Genomic DNA, 19,989 nt, shown 5'->3' with positions numbered 1-19,989 from the left:
ATTACTTCCTGTCACAGACACCTTGTTAGGCCTATCTAGTTTGATGTCACAGAGTAACATTCTAGAGTAACATGAGTTGGTTTAGTACTCAGTGAATATAAGAGAAAGAGGAAGTCTATTTTGACCATGTCAGCTCCCTCATCAACCTGAGAACAGTGGCTACACTGAGACTTTTTAAGTGCTCATTATGGAAACCAACAAGTACATTGTTTACTTTTTTTTTGGTGGGGGGGGGTTGTCCACAATCTGTTTCTTTTTATGTTTACTTTAATTTAGCATATTTGTTTTTACTAAAGGAATACTGTTTCATATACCTTTAAAGATGAACTAACACACATTTAGGGGACGATTTATAAAAGTGTGAGCGGACATGATACAATGTAGTGTATCATGTCCGCCGCACATTAATAAATGCCGACAGCAGACACTGTTGGCATTTATCATTGCACAAGCAGTTCACCAGAACTGCTTGTGCAATGCCGCCCTTGGCAGATTCACGGCCAATCAGCCGCTAGCAGGAGGTGTCAATCAGCTTGATCATATAGGATTCGGCGGATTGATGTCTGCAGCCTCAGAGCAGGCGGACAAGTTTTGGAGTAGTGGTCTTTAGACTGCTGATTCATAACTGCTGTTTCCGAGCGGAAACAGGGGCATCAAGCTCTTTTCGGAGCTTGATAATTCAGCCCCTTAGCATTTACTGATGGCTCTATCCCCCTCTCCCAATTACCCTGACAAGCAATGAAACACAATACATTTTTGTTTAGTTTATTGGCATATAAATTATCACATAGCACAATATTCAAACAAAATACATAATGCCACTATAAAAATGTTTTAATATGATGAAATTTTTCAGTGCCATATCATTTACAGTTCTAAATTTGTAAATCATAATGTTATAATATCTCACCATATTACACAGAACAAGTTTGCTCCACTGTTTCATTTTCATTCTTATCATTGCTGAGCGCAGGAGAAGCACAGATTTCTAGCTGCTCGATAGATTTCTCTTCCATTGAGTAATTTTCATTTTCTGTAATGGCTGAAGATATTTTATTTATTTTTGCAAAGGATTGGTCAATTTCCATAAATGTCTTGTTTTTTGTTTCTGGCAAAATGAAATACAAATAGAGAGCAGCAGCCAGGCAAATGGTAGCAAAAACGAGGAAACAGTAGTTGTTCAAACCGTTCTGTAAAAAAATAAAATAAAAAAATGTCAGCAATCTCTCAATGTTACTTTAATGATATCAGTGTTAACAGTAATTTAACACATCGGGGCCGAATGGAGCTTGATGCCCCTGTTTCCGCGCGACCCTTTAGGCTTGCTGGAAACTACTATTGCATAACTGGTCCACCGCTTCTGAGGCTGCGGTCTACAATTCGATTGACACCCCCTGCTAGCAGCCGATTGGCTGCAAATCTGCAGGGGGTGGCATTGCACAAGCAGTTCTGGTGAACTGCTTGTGCAATGGTAAATGTCGACAGCGTATGGTGTCAGCATTCAGTGATGTCTGTCAGACATGAAACGCTGCAGCGTATCATGTCGAACAGACATTGATAAATTGGCCCCTTAGTGTTAAAAACAATGCAACATGGTCCATCTTTCTTTGTCTTTAACTTTGAAGAAGACATTATTAAAAAAAACAGCAAATACATATCTTGAAATCTTTTTGCATGATAAAAGTGTATAAAAAGGGTGTTTAAAATAAAACTAAAAAAATCATGCTTGTTCACAACTCCCTGGGGACAGATTGCTCATTGGCTCCAACAGCTCTGCTGATTGACAGCGACACTCTGAAACAAAGAAGTAGCAGTTTTATGTCAGAGGCATCAATTTTTCATTAAAACTAGTAACACATTTTTAAAATGTTATTTGAAATGCAATTAAAGAATGCAAAGTCTCTTAAAGAGACAATGAGGCCAAATTATCAAAGGTCTTGCGGACCTTTATGCTCTCCGTATTCAGCAATGCACCAGCAGCTCACAAAAGCTGCTGGTGCAACGCCGCCCCCTGCAGACTCGCGGCCAATCGACTGCCAGTAGGGGGGTGTCAATCAACCCAATCATACTTGATTGGGTTGAATATCCGGCGATAACTGTCTGCCTGCTCAGAGCAGACGGACAAGGTTATGGAACAGCATTCTTTGTGACACAGGACTTATGGAGCTTGATAAATGGGCCCCAATGTCCTCAAACAACCAGTTGATAAGAATTTATTGTATTGAAAGCTGCTATAGGAACACCCTTTCAAATGGGCTTGACTCTCCCTTCCCTCACCTTCACTGGTGGGTTTATTTCTGAAGCTGACTATTGTTTACATAGCTTTTCTATAGCCAGAACTACAGTACTTAACATTTTAATGTAGATGGTAGCTTCAACAGGCAAAAACAGCTATTTTAAAAGTAAAGATAAAAGTAAAGGAGCTTTTTGCAAACAATTTAAAGGGACATTGAGCCCAAATTTTTTCTTTCATGATTCAAATAGAGCATGCAACTTTAAGCAACTTTCTAATTTACTTCTATTATCAAATTTTCTTCATTCTCTTGGTATCTTTATTTGAAAAGCAAGAATGTATGTTTAGATGCCGGCCCATTTTTGGTGAACAACCTGGGTTGTTCTTGCTGATTGGTGGATTAATTTAATCAAGGGTCTGAACTAAAAAATGCTTTCTTTTTCAAATAAAGATAGCAGGAGAACAAAGAAAAATTGATAATCGGAGTAAATTAGAAAGTTGCTTAAAATTGAATGCTCTATCTGAATCACGAAAGAAAAAAATTGGGTTCAGTGTCCCTTTAATACACATTAATGGGATAAAATGTTATCGTACTTGGTTCCTAAAGAATATATATGCAAAACAGGAGACATTTTTTCAAGTACGCTACTTTGTAAATACAACTTGGTTGAAGAGTCATCCTTTACAGAAAAAAAAATATTGGGCTGTTGCTTATCCCAAGCCCATAGAGAAAAAAAACAGCCTTGCCATTAGCAACATAGTGTGTGATAGAGTGAGCGCTGGGAAGCTTAAAAGGACTGTGAGAGTATGGATGTGTTAAAAATGAAATATATTTAATACAATACAATAAAACTACAATATAATACGCACAGATTAAAAAACTTCCTAAAATCTTCCTAAAATCTCCATGGATCCATGAGATAGAAATAAAAGGATGCAGTGTGTTACCTATATCTGGTAACTATAAATTCCCTACTGTTGTCGGGATAAGTGTAATAGTTAGCTCCAACAACAGTCTAGGATCATATTATTATATGATCAATGAGGTACAATTTGAGCACAAATAATACAATTTCAAACAGCAAATCTGAGGTATGGTGTCCAAAGATTAACGTGATACAATATAAATAATAAAATAATACAATATGAAAATGAAAATGAAAATAAAGGTATAAGGAAATGAAAATAAATGCAAATACGGTGCAAATACGGTGACCGGATGGATCCGTGTAGTTTGTAAATAAATAGTGAAAAATGTCTCTTAGAAATGTCTCTTAAAAAATGTCTCTTAAAAAATCACAGTGTTCCACAAAATAGTGAGTTAATGTGTGTAATAAATCCTAGGTGATTAAATCCAATTTGAAAAAACTTCCAAAAACTTCCAAAAATAACTCCAATGACTGTGGTAAACGTGAGATACAAATAGAAAAGAAAAAATGCAATGATGTGGCGAATAGGTCCAAAATCTTCCTCCTAAACCTGTGGGTGAAATAAAGTACAATATTGCAATAACGTCTAGATGCGGTATAATGTAATCAGAAATGTGCTCACCAGTATGTTGACGCGTTTCGGCCCTCCTAGGCCTTTCTCAAGACAATACTGGTCTGTATGTCTCTGGGAGCTTTATATCCTAATAACATAGGTGATTGGCTCTAATTTGGCGCCAAAACTCGGGGTCTGCCCTTTCCTGTTTGGCCCAGTGCTACATGGGAAATAAGGGTTTTCCTTTTTATTTAATATTTTTGTTGTCTGTAATTTTTGTGTTCTTTAAAGATAGTTTGTGTCTAATTCTTTTCATGTACATTTCTATTCGATGGCGTCTCTTATTACTCTAATTTAATATATTTCAGACAATGTTTCTTGTCCATATTTGCCCCACTTCCGGAGTGTTTAACTTACTATCTCTTCCGGTTCCTTTATCGGTAGCCTAACATCCGGTTTCGCTCATGCTACTTCCGGTTTCGCTATTCCCGGAAGTCTGAATTTTCTCTTATCCGGTTGTGCTATTGCCGGAAGTGGATCTAATTTGGTGCTTCAGTTCTGCCTGAAAGATATTTCTATATAGCCTGCATGACTATGTGATAGGTTAGGGGTCCATCAGTATCCTAATTTTGTATACAGGGAGTGCAGAATTATTAGGCAAGTTGTATTTTTGAGGATTAATTTTATTATTGAACAACAACCATGTTCTCAATGAACCCAAAAAACTCATTAATATCAAAGCTGAATATTTTTGGAAGTAGTTTTTAGTTTGTTTTTAGTTTTAGCTATTTTAGGGGGATATCTGTGTGTGCAGGTGACTATTACTGTGCATAATTATTAGGCAACTTAACAAAAAACAAATATATACTGTTAGGGGTAATATGAACCTGATGGCAGCCATCTTGTTCTTCGCAGCCATCTTGTTCCTCGCAGCCATTTTGTAATGAATAGACTTTATTATACTGGGGTATTATGCAGTGAGAATTATATGCATGTTATGAGTTTCTTTAGCTATTCGGCCTTGCCAATGTACCCTGGCCTAATGCCTAGAAGTAAGATAGAATAAGATAATGTAAACAAGAGGCTTTAGACACTCGGTTGTCTCTGCAGATGGTAGTTTGTTATGACTCTGTAAATATTGTTATGAGAAACTCATGTTCCAGTTTTTCCTTGTAAATTGCTCTGTATAACTGTGTAAGATGACGCGGTCCTAACGTGTCATCCCCTTAACCCTGTATGTTACTATAAGAAAGGCTTGCACTGTGCAATAAACAGAATTGGCTTTCGATCATAATGCTGCATGGTCTGAGTCATTCTAAGGGGCCCTTATCAGATAATCTACATATGCCTCAGGTGGTACACTAGGCCCCAGGCTTTGGCCTGCGCTGACACCCCCCCGTGGGATTATACACCTTACAATTCTTGGTGGCAGTTTGTGGGATTCGCAGTGCGTAAGTATGAGTGCTTTTACCATGCTTTCCTTCTGTGAATCTGAACCTAAATTTAGTTGTTTGTGTTTTTTTTTTTTTTTTAAAAAAGGTGTAATATATGATATAAGGGTTAAAGGGGTTCCTGTGGTTGAAGCACAGGTTTGCGGAGGTTATAGTCCTGCCGGCAGTTGTGATACCCCTCCAGACAGGTAATCAGTCCTGTGCTGGGACACGACAGGTATTGTGAGTCCTGTCGGTGATAAGCGCGCAAGTAATATATGAATGCCAGTTGACGGGGAGCTTTTAAGATAAGCTACTCCGGGTGAACTTGGCAGTGAAGTGAGTAAGTCTCACGTGTGTTGAAGTTTCCCATATTCATTCCCATAATAGAGTTTTGCTACCCACCTGAAGCTCATGTTGATATCTGATGCTTGCTTTGCTTTGGTTATTTGTGTGGTGCTGCTATATAAAATTATGCTGTGCGTAGAAAATATTAAGTGGCTGTGCATGTTATTATTGTGGCTATTATTGTATTGAGAAAGGGGAACTGCTCATAGATAAGATTGCACAGAGAAAATTACATGTATAAGGTAAAAGAAAAGAAGAGTTAATAGTTTCTGCAAAAGACAGAAATATTTTTTTAAAACACTGTCAGTAAGTACTGCTGTTTGATAAAAAGAGAAATCTCTGTGTTAAAGAATGTAGCAGGCAAAGAAGGGGGGCCACCACTGAGAGCGCACATAGCTCAGAAGAAAAAAAAAAAAAGAAAAGAAATCCTGTCTCCGTTTGTAAGATTTTTTTTGTTTGCTTGCAGTAACAAAAATGAAATTTTGTATATTGAGATGCATAATGTGTGATGGTCTGTAGGTTCTCACTGTGGTATGAGTGTAACAGATTTGCTTTAAACCAAAAACAGAATGTATTATTTGAAAATGATTATCCCATTCCAGGCAAAAAAATGGCCATTTTGCGTGGAATCGGAAAGAAAAAAAATGCATTGTGGACATGGTGAAAAGTTAATCTAGTGTTTTTTTATATATATATATGTATGTCGTACGCGATGCAATAGATGTCTTTATGCGAAAGAAAAAAAAAAGGGAGTGAATCTCTGGTATGCGAGATGAAATGAACTTGTGTGTCTGTATCGTAATAATGTTTCCTTCTGTTTCTCTGCTGGGAAATCAGACGTTTTTAGAAGATATTTGGTAATGTTATTTTATGTAACTGTATTTCAAAGTCACCAGCATGTTTTAAGTATGTGGTATTCATATGCAGTTTTAGTTTTAAGTGATAATTGTTGTTCGGCATGTAAAGATATGATATTGTTTTTGCAAGTGAAGTAACGGCTTTGAAAGTGCGATGGTGTGTGATTTTTTGTCACGCTCTGGTAAATATGAAATTGTTTCTGGTATGATTAATGGGTTAACGTATGTTGTATTTGTAAGGTCTGTGCACGGCGTGGGTGCACACAATGAAATATATTTATAGGCTGTAATTGAAAGTTTTTCTAAAAGGGCGTCCGTTTTTGTTGCAAGTAAATTAATCTGCAGGTCATGCTACAGTACAGAGGTGAAATTGGTGTGGTAAATCATACAAGCAGCCAAAATTATGGTTAGGATATACATATGTAATTTGCGTGATGAATGGTTAGTCCTTAAAGGGACAGTTCACTGTAACAAGGTGTTGCTATTAATGTATTGTCCATGACTTGTTATACAAGCGGCATATTATCTTATATTTCTCTGGAAAATCAGAGCTCAGTGCGTAGACGGAGCAATAGAAAATTGTCATTTTATTATTTAAAGAACCAGTGCAATAACCCTGTATTAGTAGTTTGCTAAATATATTTTTAGAGACCTTTCTTTGTATATATTTATTTTAAATTTGCTGTTCAGATAGCAGATATTTTTTTGCAGCATAACTTAATTCTCTCTGTAATGCAAACTGAAGTGATAAGTTGTCTACAATTTTAGTGTAGGGATCCGTGAGACTAGCGGACAGAAAAGAAAAAAAAAAAAAAACGAGAAAAAACAGAGGAGTGAAAATATTTAAAGGGATACAGGAAAACTGGTATAACATCTGAGAATTTAAGGGAATATTTACATAAAAGACGATGAGGTTTACTGTAAGCCTAACACTAGTATATTTCACTGTGTTAGCAGTTTCAATTAAAGATTATTTTTAGTTTGGTTGAAATGTCCCTTTAATTAGCCTGCATCCCACTGTGAGTGCGTTCTTATGCTGCTTATGCTTGTTTAGGCTATTTAATGAACGTCAGTATACATTTTTTTATTATAAGGATCATTGGGAATAATTTAAAGGGGAAATTGTATTAGTATTCTTTTGTAGAAAGCTTATTTTTGTGTTATATGCAATTGATTATATTTGGCTGGAGAGCTGCAGAATGGTGAATATCAAATTATATACAACGTTAAATCCAATAATTTTGTTGTGGTTAAACTAATTAGCATTTATCAAGTTTTAGTGTGAATTTTATATTTTTAAGCAGTAAACAGTGTTTCTCCTTTAAGTAGAAATGAAAATTTGAGCTTGCCTCACTATCCTTGAGAAAGACTGATAACACTGTGCATGTTTTGGTTTTCTTTAAAAAAAAAAGAAAAGAAGTTTCTCTCTTGTGTTTGGCTTTGTTACAGAGAGAACAATTTGCACTGTACATTTAAAGCGGCAGTACTGGTGTTCTATGTTATAAAAAATGATAACTATAAATTGCTCACTACAAAGAAACAAGTATTTATATTATATTCTGTCATAGAATATAGCTTAAAAAATGATAATTTTATTTCTGTGGCTGTCAAACTGTATCTCACAGATATAACTCTTTGTTATTTAAAATAACCCCCACTGCGTTCAATAAATAAATGAGATATTATTTAATGAAGTGATTTCAGTGACACTTTAAAATATATAGTTATTTGGTTATTAACTAGTCTACCACTATTATTGCAATGACTTTGATTGCTGCTTAACAGTTAAGCCGTGGTCTATAAGGTGTCTAGAAATAAACACCCCTAAAACAAATGATGCACAGTTTATCTGATTCTACTGCATTTATATAACTAGCTAATTTATCTGTTCACAGTTTTGGTTTTATTTATATGGCTTACGTGTATTCTGTCTCTTGGTGTTGTAATGAGATTTATACAGCCTGTGATAAGAGGCAGTCCTCAAAGGTTTAAAAAATTAGCATATAAGCCTACCTATGTTTGGTTTAATCTAGGAAGGTTGGTTAAAATTAAAAGTCCTATCTGAATAATGAATTTTCATTTATCCTAGAATGTCCCTTTAACAGTGGCTACTGTGGTTATCTGATCTTTCCCAAATAAGCGCAATTTTATTTGTGCAATCTGCAACTTAAGTTTCTTGGGCATCTGCTGTGATTGCTTTCTTTGTGTGATATTAAAGTTTTGTACATAGTGGATGTTTTTAACTGTTTGTCATGTTCTGAGTGTGTTGCATTTCAGCGAATGTCAGAATATGTGTTGCATTCTAAGTTAATTGTGGTTGTTTGCAATTTGTGTCAGCAGCTAATGTTTCGTTTTGTGTAAGACAAGAACGATTGGTTTTCATTGTTTGTTATGTTTTTCTCTTTTGTGGACAGCATATTGAATTGTGAAGTGTATTTCATTTTGCTTGCTATTGAGAATTGTCTCTGCATGAGTGGAGTGCATGATTTATCGTTTAGTTTCTTGTTATCTTGTGTTTGCGTGTCACATGAGATGTTTTACGCAAACATGGGGGAAGTATTGATGAGTATTGATGAATATCTTTATGTAATGGAGGTGATTATTTTTAGGAGGTGAACCTAAAACGTTTTGAATCTCCTCGTACAATGTTATTGTGTTAATTTCAGATGCCTAAAATGTTTTATTTTTCTATGTGGTTCTTAACACTATATTTGTATTTGCAGGATGAGAGTATGCTGTCTTCAGAGATTGAAACACACTAACTGAATTATTTTTGAGTTTCCATATTTAGGTAAAATCTGTACAGGCAAAATTCCATAAGTGCACTCTTCAAAAGATTAAAGATTGAAAGCAAGTAAACCTTTAAAGAAAGAAAAGATAAAGATGAAAGACCTTTTGTCAAGCTTGTTTTAACCACCATACTGCAGTAAAAAAAAGTTACTGAACTATCTTTGGATCCATTCTTTGCTTTGCATGCTGGTACCAGCCCCAGAACTGGACTCTGGGTAATCCATGACTGTTTTCTCTGATGTGTGTCTTCAGGACATAAAGACTATCCTTCTCTGGACTGTGCCTTACCGCTCAATATGGAAGTCCTGTTATGCTGTTACAGGATCAACCAATTAAATTAGGGGAGTATTGTTTTAACTCCATTCCTTATATTGCTTGTTTTGTATTCTCTTGTATTTGTTTTATTTTTGTTGATCATATTTGGTCTAAGAAATCATATGCTTCATTGGTATTAGTGCACATTGTAGTTTATGTGCTTAACATAGTAACTTTTTAGATAAAGGTAACTGTGAACTTTGCAGTATTGTACCCTATTGAATGGCCCACTGAGTATAAGAAAATATGTTCAAGGAAAATGCTGCAACATAGCATAATATTTTAGACCCTTCACCCTTTAGAACATAAGGAGGACACGTCTAAGCTAGAAGTTTATAGTAAATATAAAGAGAAATGTTACAGGGAATAGCCTAATTATAGTTTATGAAAGCAAAGGTATTTTTCCCTTTTATTAATTAGTATGGTATCTGCAAAGTGAATTTGGTCATTCCTGATGTTTGTCAAAGAGAGTAATTCTTACCATAAAGATGTGTTTACCTTTAAAAGAGCTTGTAGTTTTAAATGATGTTCTGTTTGTATGCTTTCCTTATACAGGAGTGTGAGAGAATTTAGGTTGGAGAATTATAAACATTATAGATAGCAGCCATCCAGAATAAAGCAACACAAGGTTCTTTTATTTTTAGAAGTTCAAAGTGACATTGTAAAGAAATTCATTTATTTTCATTGACTGTTTTTCTTTTTTTCCATTCTTACTACAGGGCAGGCCTTAGCATAAGTTTTGGTATAACCATTCAGGCCCTTGAGGAAGTCTGACAGGTTTTCACTTGCGTAGTATTCATGAAGTATCATTTAAAAGTGTATAGAGAAGTTGTAAATTATTCTCTGAGAAATGTCAATGTATTTAGTTTGTATTATATATCAACAATGTTTTGTTTGATTTTAAATGACATAGGATGAAAGTGATGTTGTATTGGGACATAATTGTGATTGTATTGCGGTGTGTACTCATCCTGTACTGTTTCTGTTTGCTTCCTAGACTCCCTGTGACTCGAGTGTCTGCTTGCCATGGGTATCCACTGGTTGCCTTGTCTACCCCATGAACAAACCATCAGATTTCCAGTATCTCCCTGCGGAAGAACCGTGGATAAGCACCCCTACTGCAAATGAACTGTTGGAGAACTGTATTATAGCAAAGTGTCAAGGTGCAGCGCTCTCAAATGGACAAAGACTGTTCTTAAAGTGATCAGAGGCCACCTAGAGACAGTTGTGCTGTTGCTATGTCATGCTTTACTGTGGAAAAGGAACTGTTGGACATATTGGGGGGTGCTAGCAATGCAGGTGGAGAGATAGAAGATGCAGCGTTGTTTGGGGGTAGATGGGGGGCTGGTTGGGTCTCTGTGCTGGTAGACCGGTAGTTTTGGGAAGGCTGGAAGATAGATGGAAGGTATTGGAGGGACTGTACCTATATGCAGTGACAATTAGCCTATAAAAGTATATCACGACATGCAAATATTTTTCTCTTTAGTATTCTTATAGAGTTCTGTTACCATAATATAAGGCTTTACTAATTTTCTATGCCTGTCTATTTTTATGTTATTCTGTTAGAATAAAAGGATGGTATGTTAGGGGTAATATGAACCTGATGGCAGCCATCTTGTTCTTCGCAGCCATCTTGTTCCTCGCAGCCATTTTGTAATGAATAGACTTTATTATACTGGGGTATTATGCAGTGAGAATTATATGCATGTTATGAGTTTCTTTAGCTATTCGGCCTTGCCAATGTACCCTGGCCTAATGCCTAGAAGTAAGATAGAATAAGATAATGTAAACAAGAGGCTTTAGACACTCGGTTGTCTCTGCAGATGGTAGTTTGTTATGACTCTGTAAATATTGTTATGAGAAACTCATGTTCCAGTTTTTCCTTGTAAATTGCTCTGTATAACTGTGTAAGATGACGCGGTCCTAACGTGTCATCCCCTTAACCCTGTATGTTACTATAAGAAAGGCTTGCACTGTGCAATAAACAGAATTGGCTTTCGATCATAATGCTGCATGGTCTGAGTCATTCTAAGGGGCCCTTATCAGATAATCTACATATGCCTCAGGTGGTACACTAGGCCCCAGGCTTTGGCCTGCGCTGACACCCCCCCGTGGGATTATACACCTTACATATACCCATTTCAATTATTTATTTTTACCAGTGAAACCAATATAACATCTCAACATTCACAAATATACATTTCTGACATTCAAAAACAAAACAAAAACAAATCAGTGACCAATATAGCCACCTTTCTTTGCAAGGACACTCAAAAGCCTGCCATCCATGGATTCTGTCAGTGTTTTGATCTGTTCACCATCAACATTGCGTGCAGCAGCAACCACAGCTTCCCAGACACTGTTCAGAGAGGTGTACTGTTTTCCCTCCTTGTAAATCTCACATTTGATGATGGACCACAGGTTCTCAATGGGTTCAGATCAGGTGAACAAGGAGGCCATGTCATTAGATTTTCTTCTTTTATACCCTTTCTTGCCAGCCACGCTGTGGAGTACTTGGACGCGTGTGATGGAGCATTGTCCTGCATGAAAATCATGTTTTTCTTGAAGGATGCAGACTTCTTACTGTACCACTGCTTGAAGAAGGTGTCTTCCAGAAACTGGCAGTAGGACTGGGAGTTGAGCTTGACTCCATCCTCAACCCGAAAAGGCCCCACAAGCTCATCTTTGATGATACCAGCCCAAACCAGTACTCCACCTCCACCTTGCTGGCGTCTGAGTCGGACTGGAGCTCTCTGCCCTTTACCAATCCAGCCACGGGCCCATCCATCTGGCCCATCAAGACTCACTCTCATTTCATCAGTCCATAAAACCTTAGAAAAATCAGTCTTGAGATATTTCTTGGCCCAGTCTTGACGTTTCAGCTTGTGTGTCTTGTTCAGTGATGGTCGTCTTTCAGCCTTTCTTTCCTTGGCCATGTCTCTGAGTATTGCACACCTTGTGCTTTTGGGCACTCCAGTGATGTTGCAGCTCTGGAATATGGCCAAACTGGTGGCAAGTGGCATCTTGGCAGCTGCACGCTTGACTTTTCTCAGTTCATGGGCAGTTATTTTGCGCCTTGGTTTTTCCACACGCTTCTTGCGACCCTGTTGACTATTTTGAATGAAACGATTGATTGTTCGATGATCACGCTTCAGAAACTTTGCAATTTTAAGAGTGCTGCATCCCTCTGCAAGATATCTCACTATTTTTGACTTTTCTGAGCCTGTCAAGTCCTTCTTTTGACCCATATTGCCAAAGGAAAGGAAGTTGCCTAATAATTATGCACACCTGATATAGGGTGTTGATGTCATTAGACCACACCCCTTCTCATTACAGAGATGCACATCACCTAATATGCTTAATTGGTAGTAGGCTTTCGAGCCTATACAGCTTGGAGTAAGACAACATGCATAAAGAGGATGATGTTGTCAAAATACTCATTTGCCTAATAATTCTGCACTCCCTGTATATGGACCAGTGTTTAACTCTTTAGCGCATGTGAAAAACAACCTTAGCATATAGGTGTAAATATTAAATTATGTATGTGATATAAATGATGCAAATTATATAGATACCTAAGCATTTAAAATGTAAAAAGATATCTTTAAAAGTATTTAAAAGTATTAAAAATTATATATGGACATTTCACAAATATAAAAATATATGTGAATGAGTCACACCTTATAATAAAAACTTAGAACTTACTTAAAATTCAGAATTTACTTAAAATTCGTTCCGCAGGTATAAAAGAGTACATGAGATAAGGATGGGGTTTATAGGTAACAAAGAGGCTTTTTAGAGGCTTATAGAAGTAAAAATCTTACATTAGCTTATGAAGGTTGTTAAACCTATAAGAAAATTATTGAGGTTTTTAAATAGGTTGGCATATGTAAGTGCTGATAGTTAGAGCCGCTATTTTGAAATAGTTGGGACATCTTAATTTAAAATAGCTTTATAGGGGGATGGGAGTGAATTTTACTGATGTACTCGAGGGAGAGAACCTCTCCAGTGTATCTTATATTCCAGGAGCTTAAAATGGGAGTTTAGTTAATTATATATTGTCCTCAATGAAAGAGATTTCTATTCTTTTGGTTCTCTTGTTTTCTCGGTTTTTCCAATCTATTAGTGAGTATATCTGGGGACCTACTGGTGTATATGGAGGATTCTGTCTTCTGGTCTATCAATCTAGAGCGTGCAATCCAGCTAGTGTGAAAACACATGCTTTTGTTGGTATGCTTTTGCTTGATAAGGCTATTTAGTGGTATATTTGTTTTATACACCATCTATGAGAGGTAATATTTACTGTCTAGTCTTTTCGTAAGGACAGCAAGTGTGACAGATCCTCTTTATGATTTAGTCCCTTGGGGAAGAAGCAGTCCAATGTGAAGATCTATTTGGATTCATTGAATAACAATTTTTTCTCGTGGTCTCCTCCTCGCCAGTTCTTCTCTATCTTTTGGATCCCGAAGAACTTAAAGTCTTTTATATTGCCTCTATGGGTTATGGAGAAGTGTCTGTACAATGGCGTATCTGTATCCAATTTTTCAATGCATAATATATGTTCTCTTATTCTGTCCTTTAATGTTCTTGAAGTTTGTCTTACATATTGTAGGCCACATGGGCAGAATATTACATAAATGACTCCCTTATCTTGGCACCTGATTCAAACGTGAACTTGAGATTTCTCAGATTTTTATTCACGAGATTAGAGCCCGAGTGGAGCCCGACTTCTGCTATTTGCACACGTTGGGTAGCGCAGGTATTACAAGTTGAAAGTCTTTTTTTTTGCTTGCATGCTAAACCGAAGCGCATAAAGACCCGAACTTAGAATAATAAAACTGCTTACCACACCCCCAATAGACTTCAATGGAGAGAGAAATGTGTAAAAGAACCTAGCACCCTTACTCTTACGCTAACCCTAATCATCATAAGCCCCCAACTCTAATAACCCCTAAACCGTCACACCCTACATTGCAAACTACCCCTCTACACTATTAACCTCTAAACCAACACACCTCACATTGCAAAATCAACCTCTACACTATTAAGCATTAAAACCACCACAACCCTTATTGCAAATTACCCCACTACACTAATAGCCCCTAAACCACTACAACCCCACAGCAAAATACCCCTCTACACTATTAACTCCTAAACTGTCACAACCACCTTTACAAAATATACCTCTAGACTATTAACCCCATAACTGCCAAAACCCATATTGCAAACTACCTCACTACACTATTAACCACTAAACCAACACACCTCACATTGCAAAATCAACCTCTGCAGTCTACACTATTAAGCATTAAAACCGCCACAACCCTTATTGCAAATTACCCCACTAGACTAATAACCCCTAAACCACTACAACCCCCACAGCAAAATACCCCTCTACACTATTAACTCCTAAACTTTCACAACCACCTTTACAAAATATACCTCTAGACTATTAACCCCATAACTGCCAACAACCCATATTGCAAACTACCTCACTACACTATTAAGCCCTAAACCACCATAATCCCATCACAAAATAAACATCCCCTAACCAGCTAACCCCCTAACCTAACACTCCCTAAGTAAACCCCAAAAACAATACAAGCTGACATTGCTCAACGCCACCCTTAGAAAATATAGGGAGGGTAAATTACTGTGAGTTTGTGTAAACAAATTTGCGGTAATTTAAACAGTGCGCCACTTGTAATATGGATTTGAGCATAAAAAAAAATTACAATCTCACCATCGTGTTTCGGATCCTCGCCCTAATGATAGCATTCCACTTGCAATCTAGCCCCAATTTGGCCCCTTAGTCTACTTATGTATATTCCTAAACTAACAAAAACACTAAAAGAATAAAGCAAAATTTATAGTAGAAGTAAATTAGAAAGATTTTTTTCATTGCATGCTCATGAAAGTTTATTTTTAATGTTGCTGTCACTTTAGGCTGCATCTGTCAACTTGCTATAGTTATGATTTATTAAATTATTAATTTACTAGAGCATATCATTTTAAGATTAGTGATCCCTAAATGCTATGGGCTAGATTACAAGTGGTGCGTTAATGTCAGTGCTGGATGCAATAAGCAATATCGCAACCACACTAAAGAAAAACAAATCACAAACACATTAAAATAAACTATTAAGGGGACGAAGCCTAAACATGTGCAGGGCCATCATCAGGGGGTGACAGGGGTGATTCCTGTCAGGGGCCCAATAAGTCAGGGGGTCCCCATGAGGCAAGAACTAAAAAAAAAAAAAATTGGCAGCCAGTGGGTACTACAGCAGAGTGCTAATTGAGCATGGGAAATGTTATTACAAGGAGTAAAGTATTAGCATTTGAGAGGATGTACCCCGAGTCTAAACACCCCTAATCTACCGCGCTAACCTCGCCGCCAACTTCATAATGTTATTAACCCCTATTCCGCCGCTCCCCAACCACGCCACCACCTAAATAATGTATTAACCCCTATCCCGCCGCTCCTGGACCCGGCCACAACTAAATAAAATTATTAACCCCTATCCCATCGCTCCTGGACCCTGCCACAACTAAATAAAATTATTAACCCCTATCCCGCCGCTCCCGGACCCCACCATCACCTAAATAATGTATTAACCACTATCCCGCCGCTACCGGACCCCGCTGCAACTAAATAAATAAGGGTGGGGGTTACCAAAGCGCCAACAAAAGGCTGGGTCTGAGCCAGTAATAGTTAAAATCACAATTTACATAAAAAGTGCATTTATTCATACAAAATTCACAGATAAAATACAACTAACAGACAATTAAAAGAAATAAAACAGCAAAAAGAGTCCAATTAAAAATACTAGCCTTGATCAGTGGCTAGTAAAAACACTAAAATTGCCCGGTTTCCCAGTACACAATATTCCAAATAATGTTGGAAAAAATAATAAACACTTGGATTGTGGACTGGTAGAGGTGGGACATGTAGGTGTCCTAAGATACGTCTATAGTGTATAGCAACCTATATGTGCAATTGCTACAGAATTAAGTAAGATCGATGATTTATGTAAGATAAATGAATCTGCTAATTACCGCAGCATGTGTGACATACAATGTGTGTCGTTTGAGATGGTGTGACAACCTGTGTGTGCAAATGCTTGAAGGTTGAGTGAGTTAAACAACCTATTTGTGCAAGTCCTTAAAGGTGATTTGGGTGCAAGTGAATTGAATCTGCTAGTTACAGCAGCGTTTATAAATTATAATGTGTGTTGTGTGAGATATGTCCTCACAGTTTATAGGTTAAACCTAAACTTAGTGCTGTTCAAATTGTGGGTAAATTTTGTCCAAGGTAGTATTGCTGGATGATGTTCGTGAGTGTGAAAACTAGTGCGTGACAAATAAAAACTATAAATGCAAATAATAATAACACACTGAATTGTCAAAAATAGCGTGAAATATCAAAGCAAATTCTAAAACATTCAAATAAGCACTGTGAGCAACGCTAAACAAACTTAACGTGATAGCGTGAAATATCAGAGCAAAAAAACAAATGAGCACTGTGAACACTGTAATACACCTTGGTAGTGTTCAAAATTCAAAATCAATTCAGAAAGTCGTGGTTCATAAATTTAAAGCAAACCAATAGATTCAAAAAAAAGTAGCCACTGTGAAAAAAAGAAACATGTAAGTGAACAGTCAATCCAACGGACAGAATAGTAATTCCTAAAACCCTCTGCTAATGTTAGCGTTCCTGCAATGATCCTGCAGCCGAAGCAGGAATGAGGTTAAAAACCGGAAGTCCTAGTCTTCTCTAGTTTCGACGATACCTAAAAAAGTAAAAAACACAATAGTGCAGACAGTTTTCTTAATCATATAACAATTGGAATAGAACTCACCAGTCGACGCGTTTCGGTCTGTGCTAGACCTTTATCAAGACTGGTATTATGTATTTACAGATAGCCTTTTATAGCTGTATGTGGAATGTGAACAGGAAGTGTTTGTTTAATACTTCAGTTTTTTTCGAGTTTATTTGCATTCAATAAACTATTTACTTTTAATATAAAAGTATTCTCCTTTAGTTATCAAAGTGGTTCCAATTGACTTCATACTGACTCATGATACCTATTGTTAATGGCAAAAATTCTTATAACTGAAATCGGAGTGTCCGTGTCTAGATCACTTCCGGATTCTCAGTTCAACCACTTCCGGTCTAATTCATTCAGATGGAGGGACAATGTTAAATATATTCAGTACAAGTATACTTGTACTTCAGTACAAGTATACTACTCAGACCCCGCCTTTTATACTATTTGCTTGGTCTTTTATAAACATTGTTCGAATTATATACTTTCATAAATCTGTTTAGTCATTACGATCTCAGTTCGCCCATCTCCTTAACGTGTATTAAATACTTTCAGTGTATACCGAGAGGAGTATGCTTTCAATGTGTGAAGATAGAAATATGTCTAATATTCTCAATGTTTTGCGTGTCCAATGTCCTCATTGTATGTTCAATATTCTCCTACTAAATGAAATATCATGCCTATATTAATTCATATTAACGTAGAGGTAGTATAATATTATTTGTGCGATTTTTGTTCAAACCATAGAGAAAAAAATGATCTCATCTTTAATAACCACTAGGTTTTATAACCACTGTTAATCTTTTCATTAATAAGCATATATCTTAATCGTCTATATTTGTACCACTGTTAATCCTTTTAATAATAAGCAAATATCTTAAACGTCTATATATATATAGCGGATATAAGGGAGAGAGGTATGTAGTGGAGTCTTCTCCTTATTAAGGGGTTTGTGTGAATGAAGGGGTTTGTGTGAAAGTGTTCTTCTTATTGGTTCAGAGTCTTTTATTCACAGGTTAGGGGTGTGCAGGGAGATATTTTTCTTATTGGTTCAGAGTCTTTTATTCAGAGGCTAGTTTTAATTGGAGGCTAGTTTTAATTAGCACAGAGAGGTGGATTCGCTTAAGAGCTGTCTGGTTGTCTTTGAAAAAATGTTTAAAAATTACATCTATATTTGCAACCATATATTTTGTTTTCGTCTCTATTAATACTCAGTCGTCAGCCGGTAATAGTTACATTCTTTTAAAATTCTATTTCTAAAATAGCTCAGAAAGATGATTTCTAAGGATATGTTCCTATTAAGGAGTCTCTAAATACTACCATTAGATTATGAGGAGGTCGGGACTATTGATATTTACTTTCCTTATTGGTAAACATAAGATTGTAAACTTGCTGATATATTCAGCCATTACTTAGATCAACATGTACATGCATAGAGATACTTGTTAGGATATTCATTAATCTTAGTCGGCAGATTGGAAATTGCTTCATGTCGACTGTGTACAGACTATAGTTGTATGCAGTCTTTCAATAGTCCCTAATAGATTAAAGTTAGCTACTTGAGTATATATGCAATCTATAGAGTACAGAAAAATAGTGTATTCTGTGTCTTCCTAGTATAAATTCAGAGGGTTTTTAATGGCTAAAAATGGAATAGGGGTAATGTATGGAAGGTCTTTATTAGCCTAGCTTAGGAGTCATAGGGAACAATTCTATCACATGGGTTTAACCAGAACTTGTCTTGGCCCAACATGGCCATATATTCGGACATAATTTCCATTATGTTAAAGCATCTTTCTGCATAGATTTAGGGAGGTTTGGCTAGCATAGGGATAGGATATAGGAAGTCTTATTTGACCTATCATAGGGGTCGTGGGGGACAATTCTTTCAACTGACTTTAACAGGAGCTTTCCTACCCTGACATAGTTATATGTTTGGACTCAATAAATAAAAATATCATATAAAACTATATTCAACTAACTGGTTACAATAATCAATGGGATTTTATACTATATCTAATTTTCTTGGGAGAATAGAGAGAGGTGTTTTCTAGCTTTTAATGTATAAACTGGATCTTAGATGTTTTTAGAGATTATTCTCGCTGGCTTTTAGTATATAGGGAGGATTTAGTTTTGGAAATTCAGAGATTACGACCGGGGGCAAAACAAATAGTCTATATGTCTTTTGTAGCAAAAATTAATATAAGGTAACCGCAACACTTTAGAGTTTTTATACATAGGCCTCTGTTCTATTTACACTATTCATCTTCTTGCCTAGGGATTCAGTAAGTGTGAGAGGTCTTCTTTATTATTAAGCCCTCTTGGATATAAGCAGTCGATTTGGAATATCCATTTGGATTCATTAGTCAGGAGCAGTTTCTCAAAGTTACCACCCCTCCAGTTTTTGATAACTTTTTGTATTCCTATGTATTTCAATGCTTTGGTGTTTCCATGATGTTTAGTTGTAAAGTGTTGATAAAGCGGTGTGTCCATGTTCAGTTTTTCTATCATCAACAGATGTTCTCGAATTCTGTCTCTGAGAACTCTTGACGTTTGTCCAACGTACTGCACGGACATTGTAACAAGTAGATTACCCCCTTGTCTTGACAGCGTATCATATCTTTTATTCTGAATTCCTCTTTAGTATTGTAGGAAATAAATTTAGTTGTTTTAGTACCGCATTTACACGCTTTGCATGTGTGGCAGGG

General features: G+C 36.6%; 1 protein-coding gene across 2 annotated transcripts in view; it reads right to left on the bottom strand.

Annotated features, from left to right (window-relative positions):
- Positions 1–751: 751 nt before the first annotated feature.
- SLC2A9 (solute carrier family 2 member 9) overlaps positions 752–19,989 on the bottom strand; it is a 1,122,280-nt gene continuing 1,103,042 nt past the window's right edge. For both annotated transcript variants that reach the window (XM_053704140.1, XM_053704141.1), the window contains exon 13: positions 752–1,190. In XM_053704140.1, coding sequence (XP_053560115.1) covers positions 915–1,190 — 276 coding nt within the window. In that variant the 3' untranslated portion in view covers positions 752–914. The remainder of the gene's footprint in view (positions 1,191–19,989) is intronic.

Source organism: Bombina bombina, chromosome 2 (assembly GCF_027579735.1).
Source record: "Bombina bombina isolate aBomBom1 chromosome 2, aBomBom1.pri, whole genome shotgun sequence".
Taxonomy (NCBI): Eukaryota; Metazoa; Chordata; class Amphibia; order Anura; family Bombinatoridae; genus Bombina; species Bombina bombina.
This window is presented reverse-complemented; position numbering and strand designations above follow the sequence as displayed.